Genomic DNA, 27,078 nt, shown 5'->3' with positions numbered 1-27,078 from the left:
TTAAAGTCAGGTGGAAAGTCGGTAATAAGTGTAAAGGCTATATTGGGGCCAGAGAAAGGTATGGGCTTGTTGCATTAACCTTTGGCATCGCTCAGGTATACTCCAGAACATTTTTTCAAGCAATTTATAAATAACTAACTCACACACTGACCGACATAATCGACACAAAGTCTGCTAAATTAAGAAATTCATTATGTATAGTATAGGGAATTTGGGTAATTCGTGGACCAATTTTACACATTTTCAAAATTAAGCTGGAGCATATCCAATATTAAGCGTTCGTATACTAGGTATATAGGATAGTTTAGACTCGATTTTAGGTTACAATGTTATGATTTGACTCAAGGCATACTATATCAGGAAAATATTCTTCTTGAATTTCCATAATATTCCTCAGAGTCTTATCGGTATTTTCGGAATAAAATAAAGCTATAGGCTATGAGGATCACATGTTCGGTGCCTGGACACTTGAAAAGTTATTGTCCAATTTCGGCTATTTTTGGACATAAGATGGCATACCTCAAAAGTAGAATTTGCCCAAGGTCTTATTCTCATCACTTTTAGTCTAGGCCAGAAACCTTTGAAAATGATAAAAAAAATAAGATATAAATTTATAGCAGGTTGAACCCCGTCGGAAACGGAAGATAAAATAACAAACACCAAAGGAAAAATAATTTACGCGTGATCTGAGGCCGGAAAAAGGAAGGGCCGAGGCGTGGTGGAGTTAGATTAGATTAGATTAGATTAGTTTCGAGGTATGCACCGCGACCTATGGTCTATTGTGCGCTCCCCTAAGTCATGTCGTATCAGCTAGGCCCAGCATGTTGATAAATTCCAAAATTCTGCTGGGTGCTAGTGAGGCGATACGATCCCTGTGTGGAAATATGGATCCCAGGGCCTTGATTCTGCGTTTGCAGACTACAGTGCAGTTCATCAGCAGATGCTCAGGGGTTTCCGGCTCTATGTCGCAGAACCGGCAGTTTGCAGAAGAGGCTATGCCCATGTTAAAGAGGTGCTTCTTGAGCCTGCAGTGGCGGGTGTAGAACGCTGCCAGTAGCCGGAATTTGTTGCCAATGTATCTCCCTGCCTGCTCTTTCCTCCCTTCGGAGAAGCTCTTTGATGGTATGTGGACCAACCGCTATGTATGGTTCCGGCCCTACCATTTTTGTAGAGGCTGCAGAGCGGGCTAACTCGTCAGCTAGTTCGTTCCCAGCTATACCCCTATGGCGAGGCACCCAAATAAGGTGCACTCTGTTGTGCTCAGATAGGCTGTTCAGCCGTTCTATACACTCCATCACTAGAAGAGATCTGACCTCATAGGCAGAGATCGCTCTTCGTGCCGCCTGACTATCGCTGAGTATAGCAATACTTTTATTGCGATAGTTGCGTTGGAGGTTTATCCCTACACACCGACTTAAAGCATAGACCTCGGCTTGGAAAATGCTCGGGAAACTTCCCATGGGAATGGAGAGTTTGGTGCTTGGCCCAACGACCCCTGCACCAATCCCCTCCTCCGTTTTCGACCCGTCGGTGTACCACTTGATGGTGCTACCCCTTAGCAGCCGGTCCAGTGAAGAGTCATTCCACTCAGATTTGCTGCCAAGGGTTACTTGAAACTTCCTGCTGAAGTTTACTACTTTGGTAATGCTATCCCTTGGGAGAGGGGCTAGTGGTATTTCCTCACTTAGCTCTTTCATCTGTTGGGATGAGATTACCTTCTCTTTGCCAGCTCCCTCTGCTGTCATTTGGAGCAGAGTTCGTTTGGCAGTCTGTTTGATTACCAGGTGTAGCGGTGAAAGTTCTAGCATGACTTCCAGTGCTGCGGTCGGACACGTTCGCATTGCTCCCGACGCGCAGATGCAGGCAAGTCTTTGTAGCTTCGACAGTTTAAGTCCTACCGAAGTCTGCGATGCGTTCGAACCCCACGATACCGCTCCATATGTGATAATCGGTCTCACGATCATAGTGTACATCCACCTGATAGTCCTTGGGGAGCACCCCCAGGATTTTCCAGCAAGTCGATTGCACACCATGAGTGCTTTAGTAGCTTTGGTTAAGGTCTGGTTCACATGCCGATTCCATCGTAGTGTGGAATCCAGCGTGAGGCCCAGGTACTTGACCGTGCTGGCCATCTCAACCACTCTGCCGTCCAGGGATATACTCCTGAGGACCGGCAGTAACCTCCGTCTGGTGAAGGGAATGATTGTAGTTTTAGCGGGGTTGATGCTTAAGCCAACCCCACTACACCATCCCTTTGCCAGTCCCAATCCCCTCTGACCGATATCGAAGAGTGTGTCTTCAAATTTTCCCCTAGCTAAGATAACAATGTCATCCGCATATCCCTGACAGCGGATTCCATTGCTAGTCAGCCGCTCAAGGAGATCGTCCACAACTAGGCTCCAAAGTAGGGAGGATAGCACTCCACCCTGTGAGCAGCCTCTTGTTGTTCCCAGACGAATTTTAGTTTCTCCTACTGCGGTTTCCGCCACCCTAGTGCGCAGTACGGCTGTAATCCATCTGCGCACTGGTTCTGCCACACACCTTTTCTCCAGTGCTCTTGAGACGTGTTGTCAAAGGCACCTTCTATGTCGAGGAAGGCGCATAGCATCACCACGCCCCCATCTAACGAATTCTGGATCTCTGAGGTTAGCTGGTACAGAGCAGTGTTTGTTGACCTGCCTGCTCTGTAAGCATGTTGCTTCTCATGAAGCGGTGAAGCCTTCAGCACCTTCGATCGTAGTTCGTGGTCTATGATCTTTTCCATACTTTTCAGTACGAAGGAAGTAAGACTGATTGGCCTGAACGATTCCGCCAATGAGTAGTCTTTCCTCCCTACTTTGGGTATGAAGATCACCTTTGCGGTGCGTCATGGTTCTGGGATATACGCCAGCGCTAGGCTATCCCTCACCAGCCGAACAAGGTGGGGCAGTAGCACCTGCTCCCCCTGTTGCAGAAAAGGATACCATCCGCCCCCGGTGTCTTATATTTTTCAAAGGAAGGCAGGCGCCCACTTGATGGAGTCTGCAGTTAAGAGATGTTTTGCGACTGTCCAGTCCAAGCGTGCCAGCCTTCGTTCGACCATAGGTCGAATCTGGTCTTCTTGAATCGTCTCCGGGAAATGCGCTAGTAGAAGAGCCGTAGCTCTTTCTTCTGCGCTAGACGTATAAGTCCCATCAGATCGTTTAATCGCTAGTGCTGTGTCCGTCTTGCCTCTAGCCAGAGCCTTATGCAGTATAGCTGCCTCTGGGGTTGAGGAGACGCTCTCACAGAACTTCCTAAAGGTCCTAATCTCCTTATTATAAGCAGTTAGGCTGCATCTGTAATCCTCCCAGTTTCCGGTGCGCTTAGCCTTATTGAATAGCTTGCGCACCGTTTTTCTTAGTACTGAGAGTTTACTAGACCACCAGGAGCATTTACCGCCCTTGGCGGTTGTCTTTAGGAGGCAGCTGCTATGATAAGCTTCTATAATGGATTGGTTTAGGGCAGACAGTCTGCTCTCCAATCCAGAAGCCGTTGCGCTTCTATCCAGCTGCTGCCTACTGCTAATTTTTGTTGCAAGCGATTCCTTAAAAACGGCCCAGTCCGTGTTCCCAGGGATACGTTTAGGAGGGAGTTGCTTGACCCCCCTCCCCAGCACGAATCTTATAATACGGTGATCCGACATGGAGGGTTCCGATGATACCCTCCATTGTGAGATCAGCCCTACCTCAGACTCGTTACTGAGAGTGATGTCAAGCACCTCTCTTCTGACACTAGTTACAAAGGTGGGTTCGCACCTTACGTTTGCTATACTTAAATTCTTACTGACTATAAACTCGATAAGAGACTCACCCCGTGTGTTGCAGTCCGTGCTGCCCCATTCGGTGTGGTGGGCATTCGCGTCGCAGCCCATGATGAGGGGCAGCTTATTCCTCCTGCAATACTCCACCAGGTTGCCGACTGCCTCTGGGGGTGCTGTCGGAGTCTCCCCCGGAAAATAGGCCGCTGCTACGACAAAGTCCGCTCCTTCGACGTTCCTCGCTTGCACAGCGACCAGGTCCTGAGTTAGGAACTCTGAAATACAGAAGAAGTCAATACCGTTCCTAAGTACTATGCAGGTTCTAGGTCTCTCACTTGAGAGATCTCAGATTACCTTATTTGACTCCGTTTTGAGGCCCCTGACCTCTTCTTTATTGACCCATGGCTCCTGGATCAGCAGTGTGCCCAGTCCATCCATCGTGAACCTGCTCGCGATAACCGCTGAGGCCGACGCTGCGGGATGCAGGTTCACCTGGGCAACTTCTAAGCGCGGCCCCACTACAGGATCGGCTCCATGAGGAGTTGGTCCTCATGCTCACCGTCCTCCGCGATGTCTCCCGCCAGGTTTGTGAGCCCCTCCAGAAGCTACTGAGTGGAGGGTAGCGCCCCTCCTTGCTCGCCCGTCTTCTCGGAAGGGACCTTCGCCATTGTCTCAGCAGTTGCCGCCTGCTTCGACGTACTTGCGCAGGGTTGAGTCGCAACCTCATCCACCTGCATTTTCTTCCCCGCATCGGTGATCGTTTTTGGCTTGAACGGCCTCAGGACCACCGAGCTGAACCTATAGTTCAGGCGGAAGCTCACCCTCCTGACGAATTTGTATGATTCGTCATCAATGCAGAGGTTGAGCTTCCATCCTGAATCCTCCGCTATGCTATTGGTTACCCGCCAGGCCGATGTGTCGAGGCCATCATTCTGATTGCGAATGAGTCCTAAAGCAAACTCGTAAGACTTTCCTGCGCATCTGGGGAGGAAAACCGTCATGCTGTGCATGGGCGGAATTTCGTCCCTCTTTTTCGCGCAGAGGATGGGGCCGTTCCAGCCTGTTAGCTTGGGAGCGATCTCCCTCAGCCAACAAGCCGACCTCTCATCCTTGCAGTCAACCTGCAGCATGCCTCCCTTGTAATATACCCCATGGAAGGAGGCCTTGTATCCAGACCCAGTCTTGGAGCGATGTGAGCTCCTCCGCACCCAGCGCCTCCGCCGAGTAGTTCAGCGGCAGCACAGCCATGCGAATGCCTTTGAGGGCGTCCGTATACCTGCGCTGTCCCTCCACTAGCCGGGGGGGGTTTGGGGCGGAGCGGTGGCCACTAGTCGCCTGTGCGTTGTTGCCCCTCTGCCGCTTGGTGTTGTTCGGCTCCTGTGGCGTCAGCTGTCCGCTTTTACGCTTAGCCACTTGAGTGGTCGAGGGAGCTGCCCTTTCGCAACCTCGGCCGGCGGGCTAAGTTGCGCTTTCTGGGCAGTGGGCTCGATTGCTGCCATTTCGCTTTTTAGTGGCCGCAGTATTACCACCCTTCTGCTTTCCTGAAGCCGGGGAGGTGCTGTCACCTCTCACCCTGTTTCTCGTCACCACTCATTCCCTTTCTTCTGAGATCGTCCTGTCCTCCCGGACATCCCGTTGGTGGCAGGGGGTGTAGTCTGCCTCCCCTCTTCCTTTTCCGTTTGTGAGCACCACCAGTGATTGCCCGTTGCGACTCCTCTGTGTTCGAGCAGTTGCTCCTGCTCGAGAGAGTCTCCGTCGGGTTCTCCGTTCCATTTCCCGCAGCGGCCTAAGTAGAAATCGCCTGCTGAGCGTCGCTGCACGAGGGCATGTCATCTTCGTCATCCCTGGCATGCTCCTCGAACAGCGCTCGCTCCTCTGGCGAAAGAGCGTCCAGGAAGCTGAACTTCCGTTTAGCCAATGATTCGCCCTTACCTGCACCGCTGCTCTTGTTGTTTCCGTTTCCGCTGTCCAAAGTCGTTTGCTGTTGTTGTTGTCTGGTTTCTGTAGTTATAGTTGTTGTGGTTTTAGTTTTTGTCTTGTTCATCTTGTTCTTACGACCCTTGGCTCGACAGGGCGAGCCGTCGGGTCAAATTTTGTATAGGGGAACAGAGAGTCCGCCGCGCCAGAGCCCCTTGATGCGGTAAGGCCACCGTTACTTCCCAGTGCGGCCCGGTGTTGGGAAGGCTCCGTTATAATACAGCCGAATTAACCTCCTGGCTGCAAATCATCCAATGGGCACGGGAGTCGCATAACACCCTGGATTAGGAGGTGGCAGCTCTTGGTTGTCGCACGCATGCGGCTTCTGACAACTAGTGTGTGGGTGCAAGCACCGCTCACACCGAGTAGGATATACCGAGATGCCTTGCGACTTAAGCCCCTGCACCACGGCAAGGTGCCTGCCATTCGCAGAGGGTGGTGCAGTTTTTAAGGGTTATCTCGATTTACGGCAATTTTGTAGGTAATGAAAAATCGAAACCTTTATATAAAGACTTCTTTCACATAACCTCAATATTTATGTGAAAAGTTTTTGGGTTTTTATTTATATCTTGTACAAAATGTTTTTTTTTCTTTCACGAAATTTGGAGAAAACTTACCTACTTTAAGTTCCAAATACACTTTACATTTTTAAAATTTAAAATATTACAGAGGAAACCTTATTTCGACTTAAAATCGAAAAAAGTCCTAACTTTCAATCAAAAAATATCTAGTCAAAATTTAAGATCTTTTAAAAAAGTCAGTAGGCTTCATGTTTGTTGACATTTCTACTTTCGGATGGTATAAAAATAAATTAATTACTATGGTAAATTTGCTCAGAAAATTAAAAAAAACTCTAATCCCATCATTTTTAGTCTAGGGCAGAAACCTTTGAAAATGATAAAAAAAAAGATATAAATTTATAGCAGGTTGAACCCCGTCGGAAACGAAAGATAAAATAACAAACTCCAAAGGGAAAATAATTTACGCGTGATCTGAGGCCGGAAAAAGAAAGGGCCGGGGCGTGGTGGAATTTTTAAAGGTCATCTCGATTTACAGCAATTTTGTAGGTAATGAAAAATCCAAACCTTTATATAAAGACTTCTTTCACATAACCTCAAAATTTATGTGAAAAGTTTTTGGGTTTTTATTTATATCTTGTACAAAATTTTTTTTTTTTCTTTCACGAAATTTGGAGAAAACTTACCTACTTTAAGTTCCAAATACACTTTACATTTTTAAAATTTAAAATATTAAAGAAGAAGCCTTATTTCGACTTAAAATCGAAAAAAGTCCTAACTTTCAATCAAAAAATATCTAGTCAAAATTTAAGATCTTTTAAAAAAGTCAGTAGGCTTCATGTTTGTTGACATTTCTACTTTCGGATGGTATAAAAATAAATTAATTACTATGGTAAATTTGCTCAGAAAATTAAAAAAAACTCTAATCCCATCATTTTTAGTCTAGGGCAGAAACCTTTGAAAATGATAAAAAAAAGATATAAATTTATAGCAGGTTGAACCCCGTCGGAAACGAAAGATAAAATAACAAACTCCAAAGGGAAAATAATTTACGCGTGATCTGAGGCCGGAAAAAGAAAGGGCCGGGGCGTGGTGGAATTTTTAAGGGTCATCTCGATTTACGGCAATTTTGTAGGTAATGAAAAATCCAAACCTTTATATAAAGACTTCTTTCACATAACCTCAAAATTTATGTGAAAAGTTTTTGGGTTTTTATTTATATCTTGTACAAAATTTTTTTTTTTTCTTTCACGAAATTTGGAGAAAACTTACCTACTTTAAGTTCCAAATACACTTTACATTTTTAAAATTTAAAATATTAAAGAAGAAGCCTTATTTCGACTTAAAATCGAAAAAAGTCCTAACTTTCAATCAAAAAATATCTAGTCAAAATTTAAGATCTTTTAACAAAGTCAGTAGGCTTCATGTTTGTCGACATTTCTACTTTCGGATGGTATAAAAATAAATTAATTACTATGGTAAATTTGCTCAGAAAATTAAAAAAAACTCTAATCCCATCATTTTTAGTCTAGGGCAGAAACCTTTGAAAATGATAAAAAAAAGATATAAATTTATAGCAGGTTGAACCCCGTCGGAAACGAAAGATAAAATAACAAACTCCAAAGGGAAAATAATTTACGCGTGATCTGAGGCCGGAAAAAGAAAGGGCCGGGGCGTGGTGGAATTTTTAAGGGTCATCTCGATTTACGGCAATTTTGTAGGTAATGAAAAATCCAAACCTTTATATAAAGACTTCTTTCACATAACCTCAAAATTTATGTGAAAAGTTTTTGGGTTTTTATTTATATCTTGTACAAAATTTTTTTTTTTTCTTTCACGAAATTTGGAGAAAACTTACCTACTTTAAGTTCCAAATACACTTTACATTTTTAAAATTTAAAATATTAAAGAAGAAGCCTTATTTCGACTTAAAATCGAAAAAAGTCCTAACTTTCAATCAAAAAATATCTAGTCAAAATTTAAGATCTTTTAACAAAGTCAGTAGGCTTCATGTTTGTCGACATTTCTACTTTCGGATGGTATAAAAATAAATTAATTACTATGGTAAATTTGCTCAGAAAATTAAAAAAAAACTCCTAAGCAGCTGAAAAACGATTCAAAGCTGATTTTTTTTATTTTATCTACCTATTAGCAGTAAAAATCAGCAGTTATAAATCATTTTTACTTTTGGAAAAACCATTAGCATTCCCTTGCATGTAAGTAGATGTTAGGGTCGACATCGTACGCAATACCGGTCCTCATACATTGATCTTACACAGCGGTAGACAAGCCAATCTTGCTTTGTGGTGCTAGTGGCTAAGATATAAGTTAACACAAAAATATTTATTTCAACATAGCAATATTCATTTCAACAATGCAATTAATTGCAAAATTATTAAAGTTCAACAACATAAAGAGATTTGCTAAAACAAACATCCGCTCCAACTCTCGAAATCGATAGCTATTAACAAAGCATAAAATATTAATTCTTCTGACCATTAAATATAAAAAAATATCCACTTCAACTCTCAGAATCTATCGATATTAGCAACGCATAAGCTGCAAGTGCTGCTGACCATTGAATATCCGCTAAGCTTTGCCGCCAATAATTCCGACGACGCTGCCGTTGACCCACAGCTAGCTAAGGGTATTTTAGGAAACATTTTTAATTTTATTATCTTATACGTCGATAGCCAAGCGGCAATTAGGGCAATAATCTCACTTCGTATTACGTAAAAAAAAACTTCGAAGTAGAGAGGCAGTAGATGTAGTGGCTACCGGAAGACAGCTGTGCAGGTTCCGTATCATAAGGGCATTCCGGGAAACGAAATAGCTGATCAGATTATCAAAAGTGTCATACGTCTGGCTACCGAAATGGTACAGGAAATGGCCTTAGGGACATCGCCAAGGTCATATCCTTGGAAGATCCTGGACCAATTTATTTTGTTGAGGGAACTATGAATGGCGAGCAGTACATCAATTTACTTCAACGTGTTTTTGTACCGTATTTGGCAACATTGAACCCTCCAGCATCCCAATACACTCTTATGCACGATGGGGCATCCTGCCACGCCTCCCGACGTACGACTGATTTCCTTCACAACTGCGATATTGATATATTACCTTGGGCGGGCAATTCACCCGACCTAAACCCCATCGAAAACTATTGGGCGTTCCTTAAATCGAAGGTGTATTCACGAAGAAATCCTACAGTAGCCGCACTCAAAGATAACATTAAGGATGTGTGGCTAAAAGACCCGGATTTAAAAATAATGATAAAGAATTGTTTAACTAGTATGCCTCAAAGAGTGAAGGCAGTTATTAAAAATAAAGCTTTGTCAACCAAATACTAAAAAAATTAAAGTTTTATTCAATTTTATGAAAATAGAATATTTCAAATAAATATTCTACAAAAAATTGCATTCACATATCGTAATAATTTTTGGTTTATTTGGCTCTGAACGCAAAATTATATGAATCATTTTCCATGTTTCTAATGGGTTGGCGTGGTACTGTAAAAGGGCCCCGAAGAAACACATTTACTTTTTACTTACATGGTACATTTTACTTGCTTTGTAACCGGCTTTTATAAAGCCCGTTTGTACCATCTGAGGTGTGAAACCTAATGTTTCTGACATTTATTGAGTTAACGCATTTTTAGTATTTTTCAATATAACAGTTATATAAGGAGTGGTCGGTATTATAATTCGATTTCCCGCACCTTTACTTTGTCGATGGAGGTGATAAAAAGATTTGTCTTGAACAAATTTGCTTTATAAAGCATAGTGGTTGGGAAGAAATGTACATAAAACTTGTTATTGGGCGAAGCCACGCCTTCTCTCTCAAAAGTTTTCAATCCACATATGTCCATCCCTCTTGAGATTCTTTGTACCAAATTACATTTTTGTCTCTTATTGCGGAGCTTAGTTAAGGCACTTTCTAGGTTTTCGATGAATGGCATTTTGTGTATGTGGCAAAGATCCAATTCCGCCCATATGCAATATCAGCCTTCTCATGGTGGCAAGAAACATGTGTTACAAGTATTAACAAGATATCTCAATCGGTATAGTCTTTCATCAAATAGTGCCTTAACCTAATATATGAATATTCATTATTCCGGTTGACTTTATGGTGTATATACAAGTACGAGTATTTAAGCTGTCTGTGAAATTAAGTTAACGTATAATCTTGGGTATATTACACTCTGATGGCGAAAAGGGAGAAAATTTGTTCATTAATTACCCTAGCCCTTATAAAACACATATAGAAATTTGTTTTATTCTAGTGGACTTTTTGTGAATATATAGGTCAAATTGTGAGTTACCGTAGTAAAATTTAGGGGAAGTATGTTCTAACAAATTTTGCGTTACCTTAATACTATTGCGTGGAGACACATTCTCTAACGTATTTTAGTTTAATGTCAGATGCAAATGCAATCAATTCAGGTCTTCTCCCAGCTCCGCTGTGTCCGATGTGTCTGCTTATTTGTTTGAATTTATTTCAACAGAAGATGTCTCAATAAAACTAAACGAGAATATTTTGATTGTCTCACTGGCTGATAAAAAGTATGGATATCACTACGCTCTTACCCCCAGCATATAACACAATCATTTGTGTTATTTAAGTTGATTTGAGCATTTGTATGTAATATCTTGGACATAAAATGTAGTAATGAAACTAAGTGAGTATATGACTTATGACGTAAGAAACCAAATAAGATTGTAATTTATTGACGATTTCGGCGAATAATGAATGTTGAATTGAATTGCCACATTTTTAATTCAAAATTTTGCCAAACCCTGAAAATATTTTTCCACATTTCATCATAGCAAATTGCCTGAGTAAGAAATGTTATGGTTACGCCCGAACTAAGCACTTCCTTACTTCTTTAGATTTAAATCTCAAGGTTGCCTGTCATGTAAGTTTTTAACATTGTGTGCCCATATATGTTAGGGAGATTTTTAGTGCACTAATTTCACTTTATATACATTAATTGCGCCATAATTGAATTAGACAACTACTTGCAAAGAATCTTGTAATATGAATGTGTCCACACAAAAATATGTTTATACTCTTGCACCATGTAGCAAAAAGTATACTTGTAATAGCTAATTTACTGAAAAGATTAGAATTTCGTCGCAAATTATGTATTAACTTCGAACTCCACTTGACCTTAAAATACCTAGGTAAGTATAAGATCAATCAATTCATATTTATGAAATTTAGAAGGCCCATACATAAGATATTTTGAAAATCGGTTCGATTAGTTCTTATGTTCTGTTGCAACCAGACATAGATCTTTCTTACTTTTCTTAAATATTGCATATAAGGAGATACAAATATTATTCTTTTGACAAACGATATTGAAATTGGGGGTTAGGAGGTTATTAGTTTTAAACTTGTCACTATTTCTAATTTTTTCGTTTAATAAAGTTTTAAAATTTTCCAATGGTTTAACAGACCAAATGATTCGTGAGAGATACGAGTTTAGTGACAAATTTTCAATGACTCAACACAACAACTCTTGCAAATTAAGCGCGTGTGAAGTTTTGAATTACTTATCTACACAATTTGTAAAGGTAAAAACTTTCATTGATAGTGATTTTGAAAGATGGTTAAAAGTTAGTTCCGCGGATGCTTTAAATTCACCCATAAATCTGGAAATGGTAAATCGAGTACGCCAGATTGAAAACAGGTTAAGATCAATAGAACAACCAGTCTGGCGTCTAGTTTCAGCAAGTCAAAGAGAGTGGAACCGATGCACTTCAGGAGTATGTCGCTGTTCTCCCGAAACTAAAAGCTTTACATGCTGGAATGCAAATTTTATATCTTTACCTGTTTCACAAGTAATACCAATGAATATGGAATCAATGTAAGTATATTTATAGAAGACTAACGAAACAAATATGTGGCAACGTATATTGGTAAAATATGTATATATTTAAGAGTGTCACGACAAGGTAGGATATTGGATTACGGATAATTTTCAAATATTATGCAGGGAATATGTATAGAGTACAATTTAACGTTTGTATTTGATTAAAATATTCATTTTTGTTCCGCTGACACAGTTCAAATATATTAAAAAATTAAATTTACAAATAAGAAATGCCTACATTCAGGTGTAACCAAACGTTTTATATTCTCTGAATTTTCAAAAATCCATGTCGAAGACATATTTACCGGCGTTGACAAAAATACTTATATACATACAATAAACAAAAATGAAAGGCTAAGGCTTTATACTCTCGCAATTTGCAAGAATCAAAACCGGGAAAACACTTTCACGTAATGATATAAACTCAACTTAAGGGCACTATATTTAATATAATAGGTATACCATAATTAAATTAAACAAACGCGAAAACATTTGTCGTAAACGCCCGGAATTGTGGGCCAACAATTCATGGATTTTTCATGACGATAATGCCCCATCTCACTGAGCTATAGTTGTGAATAATTTTAAGACCAAAAACTCGTTCAATACCATTGATCGACCACCGTATTCTTTGGATTTGGCCCCATGCGACTTTTGTTCCAAACTCCAGTTACCGCAAAGGAAACTGAAGGCGATCCCAGATGGCGCCTACAAGACATATTTTGATGATTGGAAAAAGAGGTGGCATATGTGTATCGCTTCAGAAGGAGCATATTTTCAAGGCAACCAAATAAATATTGATGAAGATTAAAAATTTTTCTGTTTATTTACAATTTCCGGAAACTTTCTGGTCTTAATGTATATATGGTCTCCGACGTTCCCTTCTGGGTGTTACAAACTTCGTGGGAAGCTTAATATACCTTGTTAAGGGTATAAAAATGATAGTCATTGCATTTAGTATGTGGGAGCTTGAGTAATTCGTGGACCGATGTTACACATTTTCGGTATTAACCATAAGATAGTGCATTATTATGCGTTCACTAAATTTTGAAGAAAGAAAATCTCTTACATACTGACCAATATACTTGTGTATGTATGTTATAAAATGAACCGAAAGTTTAAGAATTTTGTGTCTGGTATGTGGTAGCTATGGTTTGTATTGACCCATTTTTATTCATTTTAGGCACAAAAATACACTGTAAAAAGATATGCTCTCTATATTTCGCGACTCCCTACATTTTCTCGACCTCAGATCATCCGTAACAATTTACGGATGCTTGTCATTTTATTTTTGTTTCAGTGATCGGAAATTTCTTTCTCTTTTATCATTTTCAAAGGCTTCTGCACTAGTCTAATAATAGTCTGTAGCAACATGTTGCGAACTCAACATAAACTATTTGAAAAAACCGTAAAAAATCGAAATTATATTAGCGATATGAGGTTTAGGCCAATGTCTATTTTTTTATATTTAACACTAAATGCCATAAGTTTTAAGAAATCTACGTATATTTATTGAAATATGATACCTTCTTATATATAACGTTTTTTTTTTGAGGTATAGAACTTGAAGTAGGCATAACTGTTCAAGATGGCGGCCGATTTAACAGCTGTCAAGTGATTTATTCTCAATTTAGTTTGGCAATTAATCATGAATGGACTCTCGCCTGAATAACGCGGAATACGTATCGCGCACTACGTTCATTTTATCCTATGATGCGATGAAGCGCACTTCTGGTTGAATGGCTACGTCAACAAACAAAACTGCCGCATTTGGAGTGAAGCTAATCCTCAAGTGTATGTCAAAACACCGCTACATCCAGAAAAACTGACTGTTTGGTGCACTTTATGGGCTGGTGGAATCATCGGTCCGTACTTCTTCAAAAACGATGATGGCCAGAACATTACTGTCAATATTGTTCGGTATGGAGCCATGATTACTAACTTTTTTATTCCTGAATTGAACAACTATGATGTCCAGGAGCTGTGGCTTCAACAAGACGGCTCAACATGTCACACAGCTCGTGCCACAATCGATAAATTGAAAGACACGTTTGGTGACTGCCTAATTTAACGTTTTGGACCTGTAAATTGGCCTCCAAGATCTGGTGATTTAACACCGCTAGACTACTTTCTGTGGGGTTATGTAAAGTCATTGGTCTATGCGCATAAGCCACAAACGCTTAACCATTTGGAAGACAACATTCGCCGTGTTATTGCCGAAATACGGCCACAAATGTTGGAAAAAGTCATCGAAAATTAGACGTCCAGATTGGACTACATCCGAGCCAGCCGTGGCGGTCATAGGCTAAAAATCATATTTAAAATGTAATGCCTCAAGATTATCTTGCGGATAAATAAAATTCATGTCAATCGAATAATCCATCGTTGTTTTATTGCAATTTAAAGTTCTATACCTCTAAAAAAACACCCTTTATATATTGCGTAGGTTCTTTTCCAGTTTTATAATCAAATTGATGAGAGAACTCTTCTACAAATGCAAGCTATTGGGTCCTATTTATTAGTCCAAATCCAAGCAATTGCTCAGATTTTGAGCATTTGCTAAATTTTATATGATACAAAACTTATTTGAGCAAATGCTATATTCGAGCATTATACTCCCGCTAGTGGTTGAAAACGAAGCTCGAGAGAGAAAGCATTACAAATTAAGAAAAGTTGAAGGCGATAGAAATTTTAAACAATTATATTGGATTACCTGCCAAAATGTAGATTTTTTGGCAGAACAGTTTTTGCCTGCACATTCGGAAATATGCATTGGTGCTCTTACAAATATACAAAAAATTAAGTCCTTTTTATGCTACAAAGCCGATCCATGCTTTCAGATAAACATATTTCTTCATATTCATACATACCAGTATATTAATATAAGAATTTATATTAGGTGGTGTATACGAAGATCTTAGGGTTCATCAAACTAACGAATTGGTATGTGTGCCAAAAAATAGCCGGAAAAGCGTTGGAATGGGTAGTTTTATAGAATTCTCCTCATTTTCTGTTAGTATTAACCTCCATAAGACAGTTGTTAAAATTTTATGACATTCTACTTATTAGTTTGCGAGTTATTGACGCTACTTTTGTTATTTTAAATACAATGGATGATAACCAATTTCACGTTTAAATTTTACACTGCTTCTTGATATGAAAAAATACCGTTCAAGCGAAACAATGGCTCGAAAATGTTATGGGAATCCGCACCATCAGAAACCACAATAAAACGTTGGTTTGCTGACTTCAAACATGGTTGTAGAGCCACCAATGATGCAAAACACAGTGGGCGTCCAAATGAGGCTGTAATACCAGAAAACATAAAAAAAAACCATAAAATCATTTTGAATGATCGGAAAGTAAAGTTCCGTGTTAAAGCTGAAATCGTAAAGATTTCCAAAAACCGTGTTGGTTTTACACTGCATAAGCATTTGTCCATGAGAAAGCTTTGTTCATAGTGGCTGCCGCGTTTGCTGAGTGTTGATCAAAAACAGCAACGTGTTAATGATCTACGTCGATATGTAACAATGGATGAACCCTGGATCCATCTGAGTGGACAGCAGCTGGTGCACTTTGTCCAAAGCGCCCGAAAGTAGAACTATCAGCTGGAAAGGTTATGGACTCGGTGTTTTGGGAGTAGCAAACACGCACCGTGTCACAAGTTTATCAAAGCAATGACAAATATGTATGAATTGCACTTTGTATTACTGCCGCATCCACCTTATTCTCCAGCGACCTCAAGAAAATGCTCGCCGGTAAGAAATTTCGCTAGAATGAAGAGGTCATCACTGAAACTGAGGCCTATTTTGAGGCAAAATTCAAATCGTTCTACAAAAGTGGTATTGAAATGTTAGAGCGGCGCTGAAATGATTGTGTTGCTCTTGATGGAGATTATATTGATGAATAAAGCCAATTTTGAACAAAAAACATCGTGGTTTCTTTGTTAAGCCCGGGACTTTACAGTCCATTTATATGTATATATAATAATTACCTGTCACGTTTAATCCGGGGTAAGCTGAACCGATTTTCATAAAATATTGCACACTGTGTCCAGTTTGATCGAACTTAAAAAATAGGATAATAAATAAATAACTAAAGAATGGCTAAGTTCGGGTGTAACCGAACATTTATACTCTTGCAATTTGAAGGATCAAAGCCTGGGAGAAGGTGTTGGCAAAATATCCTATTAAAAATGCAGCGAAAGAGTTCAACTTCGTGAATGACATATGAGGTTTAGACCAAGATATAGACCAAATACATTCATATTCAGCTCTAAACCACACATTTTAACCAACCTGAATTGTTTAAAGTCAGGTGGAAAGTCGGTAATAAGTGTAAAGGCTATATTGGGGCCAGAGAAAGGTATGGGCTTGTTGCATTAACCTTTGGCATCGCTCAGGTATACTCCAGAACATTTTTTCAAGCAATTTATAAATAACTAACTCACACACTGACCGACATAATCGACACAAAGTCTGCTAAATTAAGAAATTCATTATGTATAGTATAGGGAATTTGGGTAATTCGTGGACCAATTTTACACATTTTCAAAATTAAGCTGGAGCATATCCAATATTAAGCGTTCGTATACTAGGTATATAGGATAGTTTAGACTCGATTTTAGGTTACAATGTTATGATTTGACTCAAGGCATACTATATCAGGAAAATATTCTTCTTGAATTTCCATAATATTCCTCAGAGTCTTATCGGTATTTTCGGAATAAAATAAAGCTATAGGCTATGAGGATCACATGTTCGGTGCCTGGACACTTGAAAAGTTATTGTCCAATTTCGGCTATTTTTGGACATAAGATGGCATACCTCAAAAGTAGAATTTGCCCAAGGTCTTATTCTCATCACTTTTAGTCTAGGCCAGAAACCTTTGAAAATGATAAAAAAAAATAAGATATAAATTTATAGCAGGTTGAACCCCGTCGGAAACGGAAGATAAAATAACAAACACCAAAGGAAAAATAATTTACGCGTGATCTGAGGCCGGAAAAAGGAAGGGCCGAGGCGTGGTGGAGTTAGATTAGATTAGATTAGATTAGTTTCGAGGTATGCACCGCGACCTATGGTCTATTGTGCGCTCCCCTAAGTCATGTCGTATCAGCTAGGCCCAGCATGTTGATAAATTCCAAAATTCTGCTGGGTGCTAGTGAGGCGATACGATCCCTGTGTGGAAATATGGATCCCAGGGCCTTGATTCTGCGTTTGCAGACTACAGTGCAGTTCATCAGCAGATGCTCAGGGGTTTCCGGCTCTATGTCGCAGAACCGGCAGTTTGCAGAAGAGGCTATGCCCATGTTAAAGAGGTGCTTCTTGAGCCTGCAGTGGCGGGTGTAGAACGCTGCCAGTAGCCGGAATTTGTTGCCAATGTATCTCCCTGCCTGCTCTTTCCTCCCTTCGGAGAAGCTCTTTGATGGTATGTGGACCAACCGCTATGTATGGTTCCGGCCCTACCATTTTTGTAGAGGCTGCAGAGCGGGCTAACTCGTCAGCTAGTTCGTTCCCAGCTATACCCCTATGGCGAGGCACCCAAATAAGGTGCACTCTGTTGTGCTCAGATAGGCTGTTCAGCCGTTCTATACACTCCATCACTAGAAGAGATCTGACCTCATAGGCAGAGATCGCTCTTCGTGCCGCCTGACTATCGCTGAGTATAGCAATACTTTTATTGCGATAGTTGCGTTGGAGGTTTATCCCTACACACCGACTTAAAGCATAGACCTCGGCTTGGAAAATGCTCGGGAAACTTCCCATGGGAATGGAGAGTTTGGTGCTTGGCCCAACGACCCCTGCACCAATCCCCTCCTCCGTTTTCGACCCGTCGGTGTACCACTTGATGGTGCTACCCCTTAGCAGCCGGTCCAGTGAAGAGTCATTCCACTCAGATTTGCTGCCAAGGGTTACTTGAAACTTCCTGCTGAAGTTTACTACTTTGGTAATGCTATCCCTTGGGAGAGGGGCTAGTGGTATTTCCTCACTTAGCTCTTTCATCTGTTGGGATGAGATTACCTTCTCTTTGCCAGCTCCCTCTGCTGTCATTTGGAGCAGAGTTCGTTTGGCAGTCTGTTTGATTACCAGGTGTAGCGGTGAAAGTTCTAGCATGACTTCCAGTGCTGCGGTCGGACACGTTCGCATTGCTCCCGACGCGCAGATGCAGGCAAGTCTTTGAAGCTTCGACAGTTTAAGTCCTACCGAAGTCTGCGATGCTTTCGAACCCCACGATACCGCTCCATACGTGATAATCGGTCTCACGATCATAGTGTACATCCACCTGATAGTCCTTGGGGAGCACCCCCAGGATTTTCCAGCAAGTCGGTTGCACACCATGAGTGCTTTAGTAGCTTTGGTTAAGGTCTGGTTCACATGCCGATTCCATCGTAGTGTGGAATCCAGCGTGAGGCCCAGGTACTTGACCGTGCTGGCCATCTCAACCACTCTGCCGTCCAGGGATATACTCCTGAGGACCGGCAGTAACCTCCGTCTGGTGAAGGGAATGATTGTAGTTTTAGCGGGGTTGATGCTTAAGCCAACCCCACTACACCATCCCTTTGCCAGTCCCAATCCTCTCTGACCGATATCGAAGAGTGTGTCTTCAAATTTTCCCCTAGCTAAGATAACAATGTCATCCGCATATCCCTGACAGCGGATTCCATTGCTAGTCAGCCGCTCAAGGAGATCGTCCACAACTAGGCTCCAAAGTAGGGAGGATAGCACTCCACCCTGTGAGCAGCCTCTTGTTGTTCCCAGACGAATTTTAGTTTCTCCTACTGCGGTTTCCGCCACCCTAGTGCGCAGTACGGCTGTAATCCATCTGCGCACTGGTTCTGCCACACACCTTTTCTCCAGTGCTCTTGAGACGTGTTGTCAAAGGCACCTTCTATGTCGAGGAAGGCGCATAGCATCACCACGCCCCCATCTAACGAATTCTGGATCTCTGAGGTTAGCTGGTACAGAGCAGTGTTTGTTGACCTGCCTGCTCTGTAAGCATGTTGCTTCTCATGAAGCGGTGAAGCCTTCAGCACCTTCGATCGTAGTTCGTGGTCTATGATCTTTTCCATACTTTTCAGTACGAAGGAAGTAAGACTGATTGGCCTGAACGATTCCGCCAATGAGTAGTCTTTCCTCCCTACTTTGGGTATGAAGATCACCTTTGCGGTGCGTCATGGTTCTGGGATATACGCCAGCGCTAGGCTATCCCTCATCAGCCGAACAAGGTGGGGCAGTAGCACCTGCTCCCCCTGTTGCAGAAAAGGATACCATCCGCCCCCGGTGTCTTATATTTTTCAAAGGAAGGCAGGCGCCCACTTGATGGAGTCTGCAGTTAAGAGATGTTTTGCGACTGTCCAGTCCAAGCGTGCCAGCCTTCGTTCGACCATAGGTCGAATCTGGTCTTCTTGAATCGTCTCCGGGAAATGCGCTAGTAGAAGAGCCGTAGCTCTTTCTTCTGCGCTAGACGTATAGGTCCCATCAGATCGTTTAATCGCTAGTGCTGTGTCCGTCTTGCCTCTAGCCAGAGCCTTATGCAATATAGCTGCCTCTGGGGTTGAGGAGACGCTCTCACAGAACTTCCTAAAGCTCTTCTGTTTCGCGGTCCTAATCTCCTTATTATAAGCAGTTAGGCTGCATCTGTAATCCTCCCAGTTTCCGGTGCGCTTAGCCTTATTGAATAGCTTGCGCACCGTTTTTCTTAGTACTGAGAGTTTACTAGACCACCAGGAGCATTTACCGCCCTTGGCGGTTGTCTTTAGGAGGCAGCTGCTATGATAAGCTTCTATAATGGATTGGTTTAGGGCAGACAGTCTGCTCTCCAATCCAGAAGCCGTTGCGCTTCTATCCAGCTGCTGCCTACTGCTAATTTTTGTTGCAAGCGATTCCTTAAAAACGGCCCAGTCCGTGTTCCCAGGGATACGTTTAGGAGGGAGTTGCTTGACCCCCCTCCCCAGCACGAATCTTATAATACGGTGATCCGACATGGAGGGTTCCGATGATACCCTCCATTGTGAGATCAGCCCTACCTCAGACTCGTTACTGAGAGTGATGTCAAGCACCTCTCTTCTGACACTAGTTACAAAGGTGGGTTCGCACCCCACGTTTGCTATACTTAAATTCTTACTGACTATAAACTCGATAAGAGACTCACCCCGTGTGTTGCAGTCCGTGCTGCCCCATTCGGTGTGGTGGGCATTCGCGTCGCAGCCCATGATGAGGGGCAGCTTATTCCTCCTGCAATACTCCACCAGGTTGCCGACTGCCCTTTTCTTCCCCGCATCGGTGATCGCTTTTGGCTTGAACGGCCTCAGGACCACCGAGCTGAACCTATAGTTCAGGCGGAAGCTCACCCTCCTGACGAATTTGTATGATTCGTCATCAATGCAGAGGTTGAGCTTCCATCCTGAATCCTCCGCTATGCTATTGGTTACCCGCCAGGCCGATGTGTCGAGGCCATCATTCTGATTGCGAATGAGTCCTAAAGCAAACTCGTAAGACTTTCCTGCGCATCTGGGGAGGAAAACCGTCATGCTGTGCATGGGCGGAATTTCGTCCCTCTTTTTCGCGCAGAGGATGGGGCCGTTCCAGCCTGTTAGCTTGGGAGCGATCTCCCTCAGCCAACAAGCCGACCTCTCATCCTTGCAGTCAACCTGCAGCATGCCTCCCTTGTAATATACCCCATGGAAGGAGGCCTTGTATCCAGACCCAGTCTTGGAGCGATGTGAGCTCCTCCGCACCCAGCGCCTCCGCCGAGTAGTTCAGCGGCAGCACAGCCATGCGAATGCCTTTGAGGGCGTCCGTATACCTGCGCTGTCCCTCCACTAGCCGGGGGGGGTTTGGGGCGGAGCGGTGGCCACTGGTCGCCTGTGCGTTGTTGCCCCTCTGCCGCTTGGTGTTGTTCGGCTCCTGTGGCGTCAGCTGTCCGCTTTTACGCTTAGCCACTTGAGTGGTCGAGGGAGCTGCCCTTTCGCAACCTCGGCCGGCGGGCTAAGTTGCGCTTTCTGGGCAGTGGGCTCGATTGCTGCCATTTCGCTTTTTAGTGGCCGCAGTATTACCACCCTTCTGCTTTCCTGAAGCCGGGGAGGTGCTGTCACCTCTCACCCTGTTTCTCGTCACCACTCATTCCCTTTCTTCTGAGATCGTCCTGTCCTCCCGGACATCCCGTTGGTGGCAGGGGGTGTAGTCTGCCTCCCCTCTTCCTTTTCCGTTTGTGAGCACCACCAGTGATTGCCCGTTGCGACTCCTCTGTGTTCGAGCAGTTGCTCCTGCTCGAGAGAGTCTCCGTCGGGTTCTCCGTTCCATTTCCCGCAGCGGCCTAAGTAGAAATCGCCTGCTGAGCGTCGCTGCACGAGGGCATGTCATCTTCGTCATCCCTGGCATGCTCCTCGAACAGCGCTCGCTCCTCTGGCGAAAGAGCGTCCAGGAAGCTGAACTTCCGTTTAGCCAATGATTCGCCCTTACCTGCACCGCTGCTCTTGTTGTTTCCGTTTCCGCTGTCCAAAGTCGTTTGCTGTTGTTGTTGTCTGGTTTCTGTAGTTATAGTTGTTGTGGTTTTAGTTTTTGTCTTGTTCATCTTGTTCTTACGACCCTTGGCTCGACAGGGCGAGCCGTCGGGTCAAATTTTGTATAGGGGAACAGAGAGTCCGCCGCGCCAGAGCCCCTTGATGCGGTAAGGCCACCGTTACTTCCCAGTGCGGCCCGGTGTTGGGAAGGCTCCGTTATAATACAGCCGAATTAACCTCCTGGCTGCAAATCATCCAATGGGCACGGGAGTCGCATAACACCCTGGATTAGGAGGTGGCAGCTCTTGGTTGTCGCACGCATGCGGCTTCTGACAACTAGTGTGTGGGTGCAAGCACCGCTCACACCGAGTAGGATATACCGAGATGCCTTGCGACTTAAGCCCCTGCACCACGGCAAGGTGCCTGCCATTCGCAGAGGGTGGTGCAGTTTTTAAGGGTTATCTCGATTTACGGCAATTTTGTAGGTAATGAAAAATCGAAACCTTTATATAAAGACTTCTTTCACATAACCTCAAAATTTATGTGAAAAGTTTTTGGGTTTTTATTTATATCTTGTACAAAATGTTTTTTTTTCTTTCACGAAATTTGGAGAAAACTTACCTACTTTAAGTTCCAAATACACTTTACATTTTTAAAATTTAAAATATTACAGAGGAAACCTTATTTCGACTTAAAATCGAAAAAAGTCCTAACTTTCAATCAAAAAATATCTAGTCAAAATTTAAGATCTTTTAAAAAAGTCAGTAGGCTTCATGTTTGTTGACATTTCTACTTTCGGATGGTATAAAAATAAATTAATTACTATGGTAAATTTGCTCAGAAAATTAAAAAAAACTCTAATCCCATCATTTTTAGTCTAGGGCAGAAACTTTTGAAAATGATAAAAAAAAAGATATAAATTTATAGCAGGCTGAACCCCGTCGGAAACGAAAGATAAAATAACAAACTCCAAAGGGAAAATAATTTACGCGTGATCTGAGGCCGGAAAAAGAAAGGGCCGGGGCGTGGTGGAATTTTTAAAGGTCATCTCGATTTACAGCAATTTTGTAGGTAATGAAAAATCGAAACCTTTATATAAAGACTTCTTTCACATAACCTCAAAATTTATGTGAAAAGTTTTTGGGTTTTTATTTATATCTTGTACAAAATGTTTTTTTTTCTTTCACGAAATTTGGAGAAAACTTACCTACTTTAAGTTCCAAATACACTTTACATTTTTAAAATTTAAAATATTACAGAGGAAACCTTATTTCGACTTAAAATCGAAAAAAGTCCTAACTTTCAATCAAAAAATATCTAGTCAAAATTTAAGATCTTTTAAAAAAGTCAGTAGGCTTCATGTTTGTTGACATTTCTACTTTCGGATGGTATAAAAATAAATTAATTACTATGGTAAATTTGCTCAGAAAATTAAAAAAAACTCTAATCCCATCATTTTTAGTCTAGGGCAGAAACCTTTGAAAATGATAAAAAAAAAGATATAAATTTATAGCAGGTTGAACCCCGTCGGAAACGAAAGATAAAATAACAAACTCCAAAGGGAAAATAATTTACGCGTGATCTGAGGCCGGAAAAAGAAAGGGCCGGGGCGTGGTGGAATTTTTAAAGGTCATCTCGATTTACAGCAATTTTGTAGGTAATGAAAAATCCAAACCTTTATATAAAGACTTCTTTCACATAACCTCAAAATTTATGTGAAAAGTTTTTGGGTTTTTATTTATATCTTGTACAAAATTTTTTTTTTTTCTTTCACGAAATTTGGAGAAAACTTACCTACTTTAAGTTCCAAATACACTTTACATTTTTAAAATTTAAAATATTAAAGAAGAAGCCTTATTTCGACTTAAAATCGAAAAAAGTCCTAACTTTCAATCAAAAAATATCTAGTCAAAATTTAAGATCTTTTAACAAAGTCAGTAGGCTTCATGTTTGTCGACATTTCTACTTTCGGATGGTATAAAAATAAATTAATTACTATGGTAAATTTGCTCAGAAAATTAAAAAAAAACTTCTAAGCAGCTGAAAAACGATTCAAAGCTGATTTTTTTTATTTTATCTACCTATTAGCAGTAAAAATCAGCAGTTATAAATCGTTGCTTGAAAGTTAGAGATTATTCGATTTTATCGCGAAATAAGGTTTCTTCTGTAATATTTTTAATTTAAAACAAGTAAGTAAGGGTTAAGTTCGGATGAAATCGAACATTTTATAATCACGCATAGTCAAATGGTATAGTGTTGCCTTAGTTATTTACATTCACAGTATTTGTGTATATATTTTATATAATTTATTTTACTTAGAATGAATTACAACTGTATTGGGGAGTATGTAAATAACTCGTTTTTTGACAATGAATAACATTTTTTTTTTTTTTTTATCGATATTATTATATGTGTTTAGCTTTAAAACAATAAATATTAACAACTTTAAAAATTAAATTAAAATTATGGAATAAAATTTGAAGTCCTGATGTTCGCGAAATCTTAAACTGAAACTTGTTGTCAAAGCTTTATTTGTGTTCAATTCCCTCAGTTTCCTAAATACAGGATCCGATTCAGAAATTTTGTTAGGAGGTATAAAATTTCCTATGATGAATAGTAGTAACTCGACTGCAAGCGACATATATTGAAGCTCTGGGCATTCTGGGTCGAGTATGAACTACAACTTTATTGAACTGACTTGACTTTATGAATAGTTATTCCCTCAGCCGGAACAACTGGAAGCTGATTTCTTTCAATTGAAATTTGTTCATTTCTTTTACATTGAAAAGATTTTAAAACTTTTGCAATTGGTGTACAAGAACTTTCTAGAGGATGAGGCTATTTTGATCGTGCTATCAAACCAACATAGGTAGGGTAGGTAGAGTGGCTGTCAACATAAGGTTCCAAAAATTTAATTCACAGAATTGTTGGAAAAGAACAATGGAAATCAATTTGCATAAGTTGTCCAGCTGCTCCATTAACCGTGATGGCTTGGTGTATACGTGTTTATATTCACAGTAATCATAGGAGGTTTTTAGTGTCAATTCATAAGCCATTCCCTGCGTTCAGAAAATTTAAAAAGTTTATATCAATTCCTTTAACTGAGTCTTTTGCAGTTGAAAGGATAGCTTCAATTGGGATTCGACTGAGCTTAAGGGCGGTTTAATGCAATTGCAAAGGTCTGATCCTCCCGTTGTCTCATTATTTCTGTTAATTTAAAGTATTTAAATAACTCCCACAAACGGGAACCAACTAATGTGCTGTATGTATCATTGGGATTAGGAGAGAATATCCACCTATCTCCAACAGGTGAGAGTTGCTTCAAATCACCAAACACTATGATCGGTGTACCACCGAAGGAGCTGTCTGTTTTGAAAATTTGTTTTAATCTCGCATCAACAGAGCTAAACATACGAGCCCCTACCATCGATATATCATCAATTATGATTAATTTTAAATCGATAAGTCTGGAATACAACGAATTACTTGTGTCATTGCTAAGTGGTTAATATATTGCAGAAATCAAACGACTCTTTCCTACACCTGCACTGCCGCCAATGAACGTATAAAATGGGCGTCAAAAGTGTCAAATAGGTTCTTTGCTTAGTATTTAGACTTTGAACTTAAGAAAATAATTCCCCAACTAGAATTGAATGGGGTAGTTTAATAAGTCTAGTATTGCAATCAGAATCAGTGCCAATATCTGTTTAATTTTTACCGTGCAAGTCCAGCAAATTTATATTTGTGTTTATTTCTGGAAGTGCCAACACTCTGAACTCATTTTCCACGATAGGTATTTAATTTTGAGCACCTTCCTTGAAGTCTATTTCATTATAAAAACTTTCTACAACATTTTCAAGTTCTCTTTGCTCAAAAGCATCATATTTTCCTTGATTCTCCTTAATTAGAATACGATGTGTTATGCAAGTCTGCTCATTATCGTTTTCCATGTGATCTTGCTATTCATTCTGTCATGGATAGTAAAGCATTACCAAGTCGAGAGGAATTTATTAATATTTCTGCATTACTTGCTTCTAAAAGATAGAGCCCAATGCAGTTTTTGCTTAACAGTATAATTTCCAGCATTAACCTCCGATATAGCTTCATTTAAGAGCCTAGAAATTTCCCTGTTAAACTTGTTAATATAATTAATTATATATGAACAGCAAGCATATGCATCCGGTAAATATTGGATATCTATGTTTGCTCTATGGAGTTCCTAAATCAGAGGATCATAACCGTTTTTAAAACGACCCTGTTATTATCTTTTTAAAAAAATATTGGGGTTTGCTAAACTTGATCAAAGGGCTAACAAATAGCCACCAAAAAACATATTTCTTCTTCTATCAGACAGGAAATGTACAAAATCTTTTAAATTAGAAATTTTTTCTGTAGTCATACTTGATTTGAAAAGGTTTTGAATTTTGAAAAAGTTTTCCTTGTGTCTTTCTGAGTTTTAACTTTTTTCTGTAAGAGGTAGCAGTATTTGCGTTGAAGGCATTGGTGGATTGGTATACCAAAACGACAAAACTGTTGTCTTCATATTTCCCTGGTACAAGACTGACTGTAGTTATGCTTTTGATAACCCAAATAATTTTCTAAGTGGTTGACCGAACCATCTGTAGAAATATAATTGTCAATAAAAGTAATGAAATCAGGGATTGTCTGAGGATCTTGAAGGTAAATCCTGGGAGAATTATTAAGCCAATACGTGGAACCTCTCTATTGAAACTCCACTCTCCAGTAGAAATTTGTAACAAAATGCTCTCAAAAATGCCGGCATTATCTTTAAAAAGCTTTAGGAATCTGTAGATAGTGGTAGTGAAAATATCTATCACAAGTAACACAAAGTCTGAACGAATTAAGCGATATCTATCTTGGGTTTTCGTTTAATAGATTTTGGGCCGTAACTCGGTTGCGACCTGAAAACTTTCTAAGGCAAATAAATGGACTATTCTTAATTTGTAGCAGTTCTAATCATAGAACAACTTTGGAATGGTACAAGTTCTTCAGTCAAAATGGCGAATTTCAGAACGTTTTATTTTGCTATATGTTTCAGAGCATGTTCTGCCCAACGTAGATTGTTTCAAATAACAACTCTTCTGAATTATGTCAATTGGTCTTTGTCCTTCACCTGGAGCTATAACTAAACAGTTATAGTCTAAGTTTTCTACAGGAATATTGTCCAAAAGAATTTCTTTACCGCCTGGATTTAGTTCTGAAGGTAAAAGACCCGTGGGAATATTATTGACTGAGGGATTATCATGAGAAGTTTGAATGTTGAATGTTGCGGAATTCTCTGCAGATGCAACAAACGGAACTTCTTCTTGTTTGTTAAGTTTGTATATTGTGCTCACGATAAAGAGGGGTATTCACTAAAAATTGCAAAGCTTCTATAATCTTTGCGGGGCGTATGGTATGG

General features: G+C 40.8%; 1 protein-coding gene and 1 long non-coding RNA gene across 3 annotated transcripts in view; one reads left to right on the top strand and one right to left on the bottom strand.

Annotated features, from left to right (window-relative positions):
- Positions 1–6,173, bottom strand: part of LOC138857878 (uncharacterized) — a 51,542-nt gene extending 45,369 nt beyond the window's left edge. The window contains exons 1-2 of the long non-coding RNA XR_011397104.1: positions 4,133–6,173; positions 3,832–4,053 (exon numbers count right to left, since the gene is read on the bottom strand). This is a non-coding gene — a long non-coding RNA (uncharacterized lncRNA). The remainder of the gene's footprint in view (positions 1–3,831; positions 4,054–4,132) is intronic.
- Positions 6,174–11,634: 5,461 nt separating this feature from the next.
- Positions 11,635–27,078, top strand: part of LOC106620617 (leucine-rich repeat-containing protein 15) — a 34,628-nt gene continuing 19,184 nt past the window's right edge. The window contains exon 1 of one of the 2 annotated variants that reach the window (XM_036358926.2): positions 11,635–12,145. In XM_036358926.2, coding sequence (XP_036214819.2) covers positions 11,739–12,145 — 407 coding nt within the window. In that variant the 5' untranslated portion in view covers positions 11,635–11,738. The remainder of the gene's footprint in view (positions 12,146–27,078) is intronic. The other variant, XM_036358927.2, reaches the window with a different exon arrangement.

The sequence above is a fragment of the Bactrocera oleae genome, chromosome 6, assembly GCF_042242935.1.
Source record: "Bactrocera oleae isolate idBacOlea1 chromosome 6, idBacOlea1, whole genome shotgun sequence".
NCBI classification, from domain to species: Eukaryota; Metazoa; Arthropoda; class Insecta; order Diptera; family Tephritidae; genus Bactrocera; species Bactrocera oleae.
The sequence above is the reverse complement of the archived record's forward strand: the minus strand, read 5'-3'. Positions and strand labels throughout refer to the sequence as shown.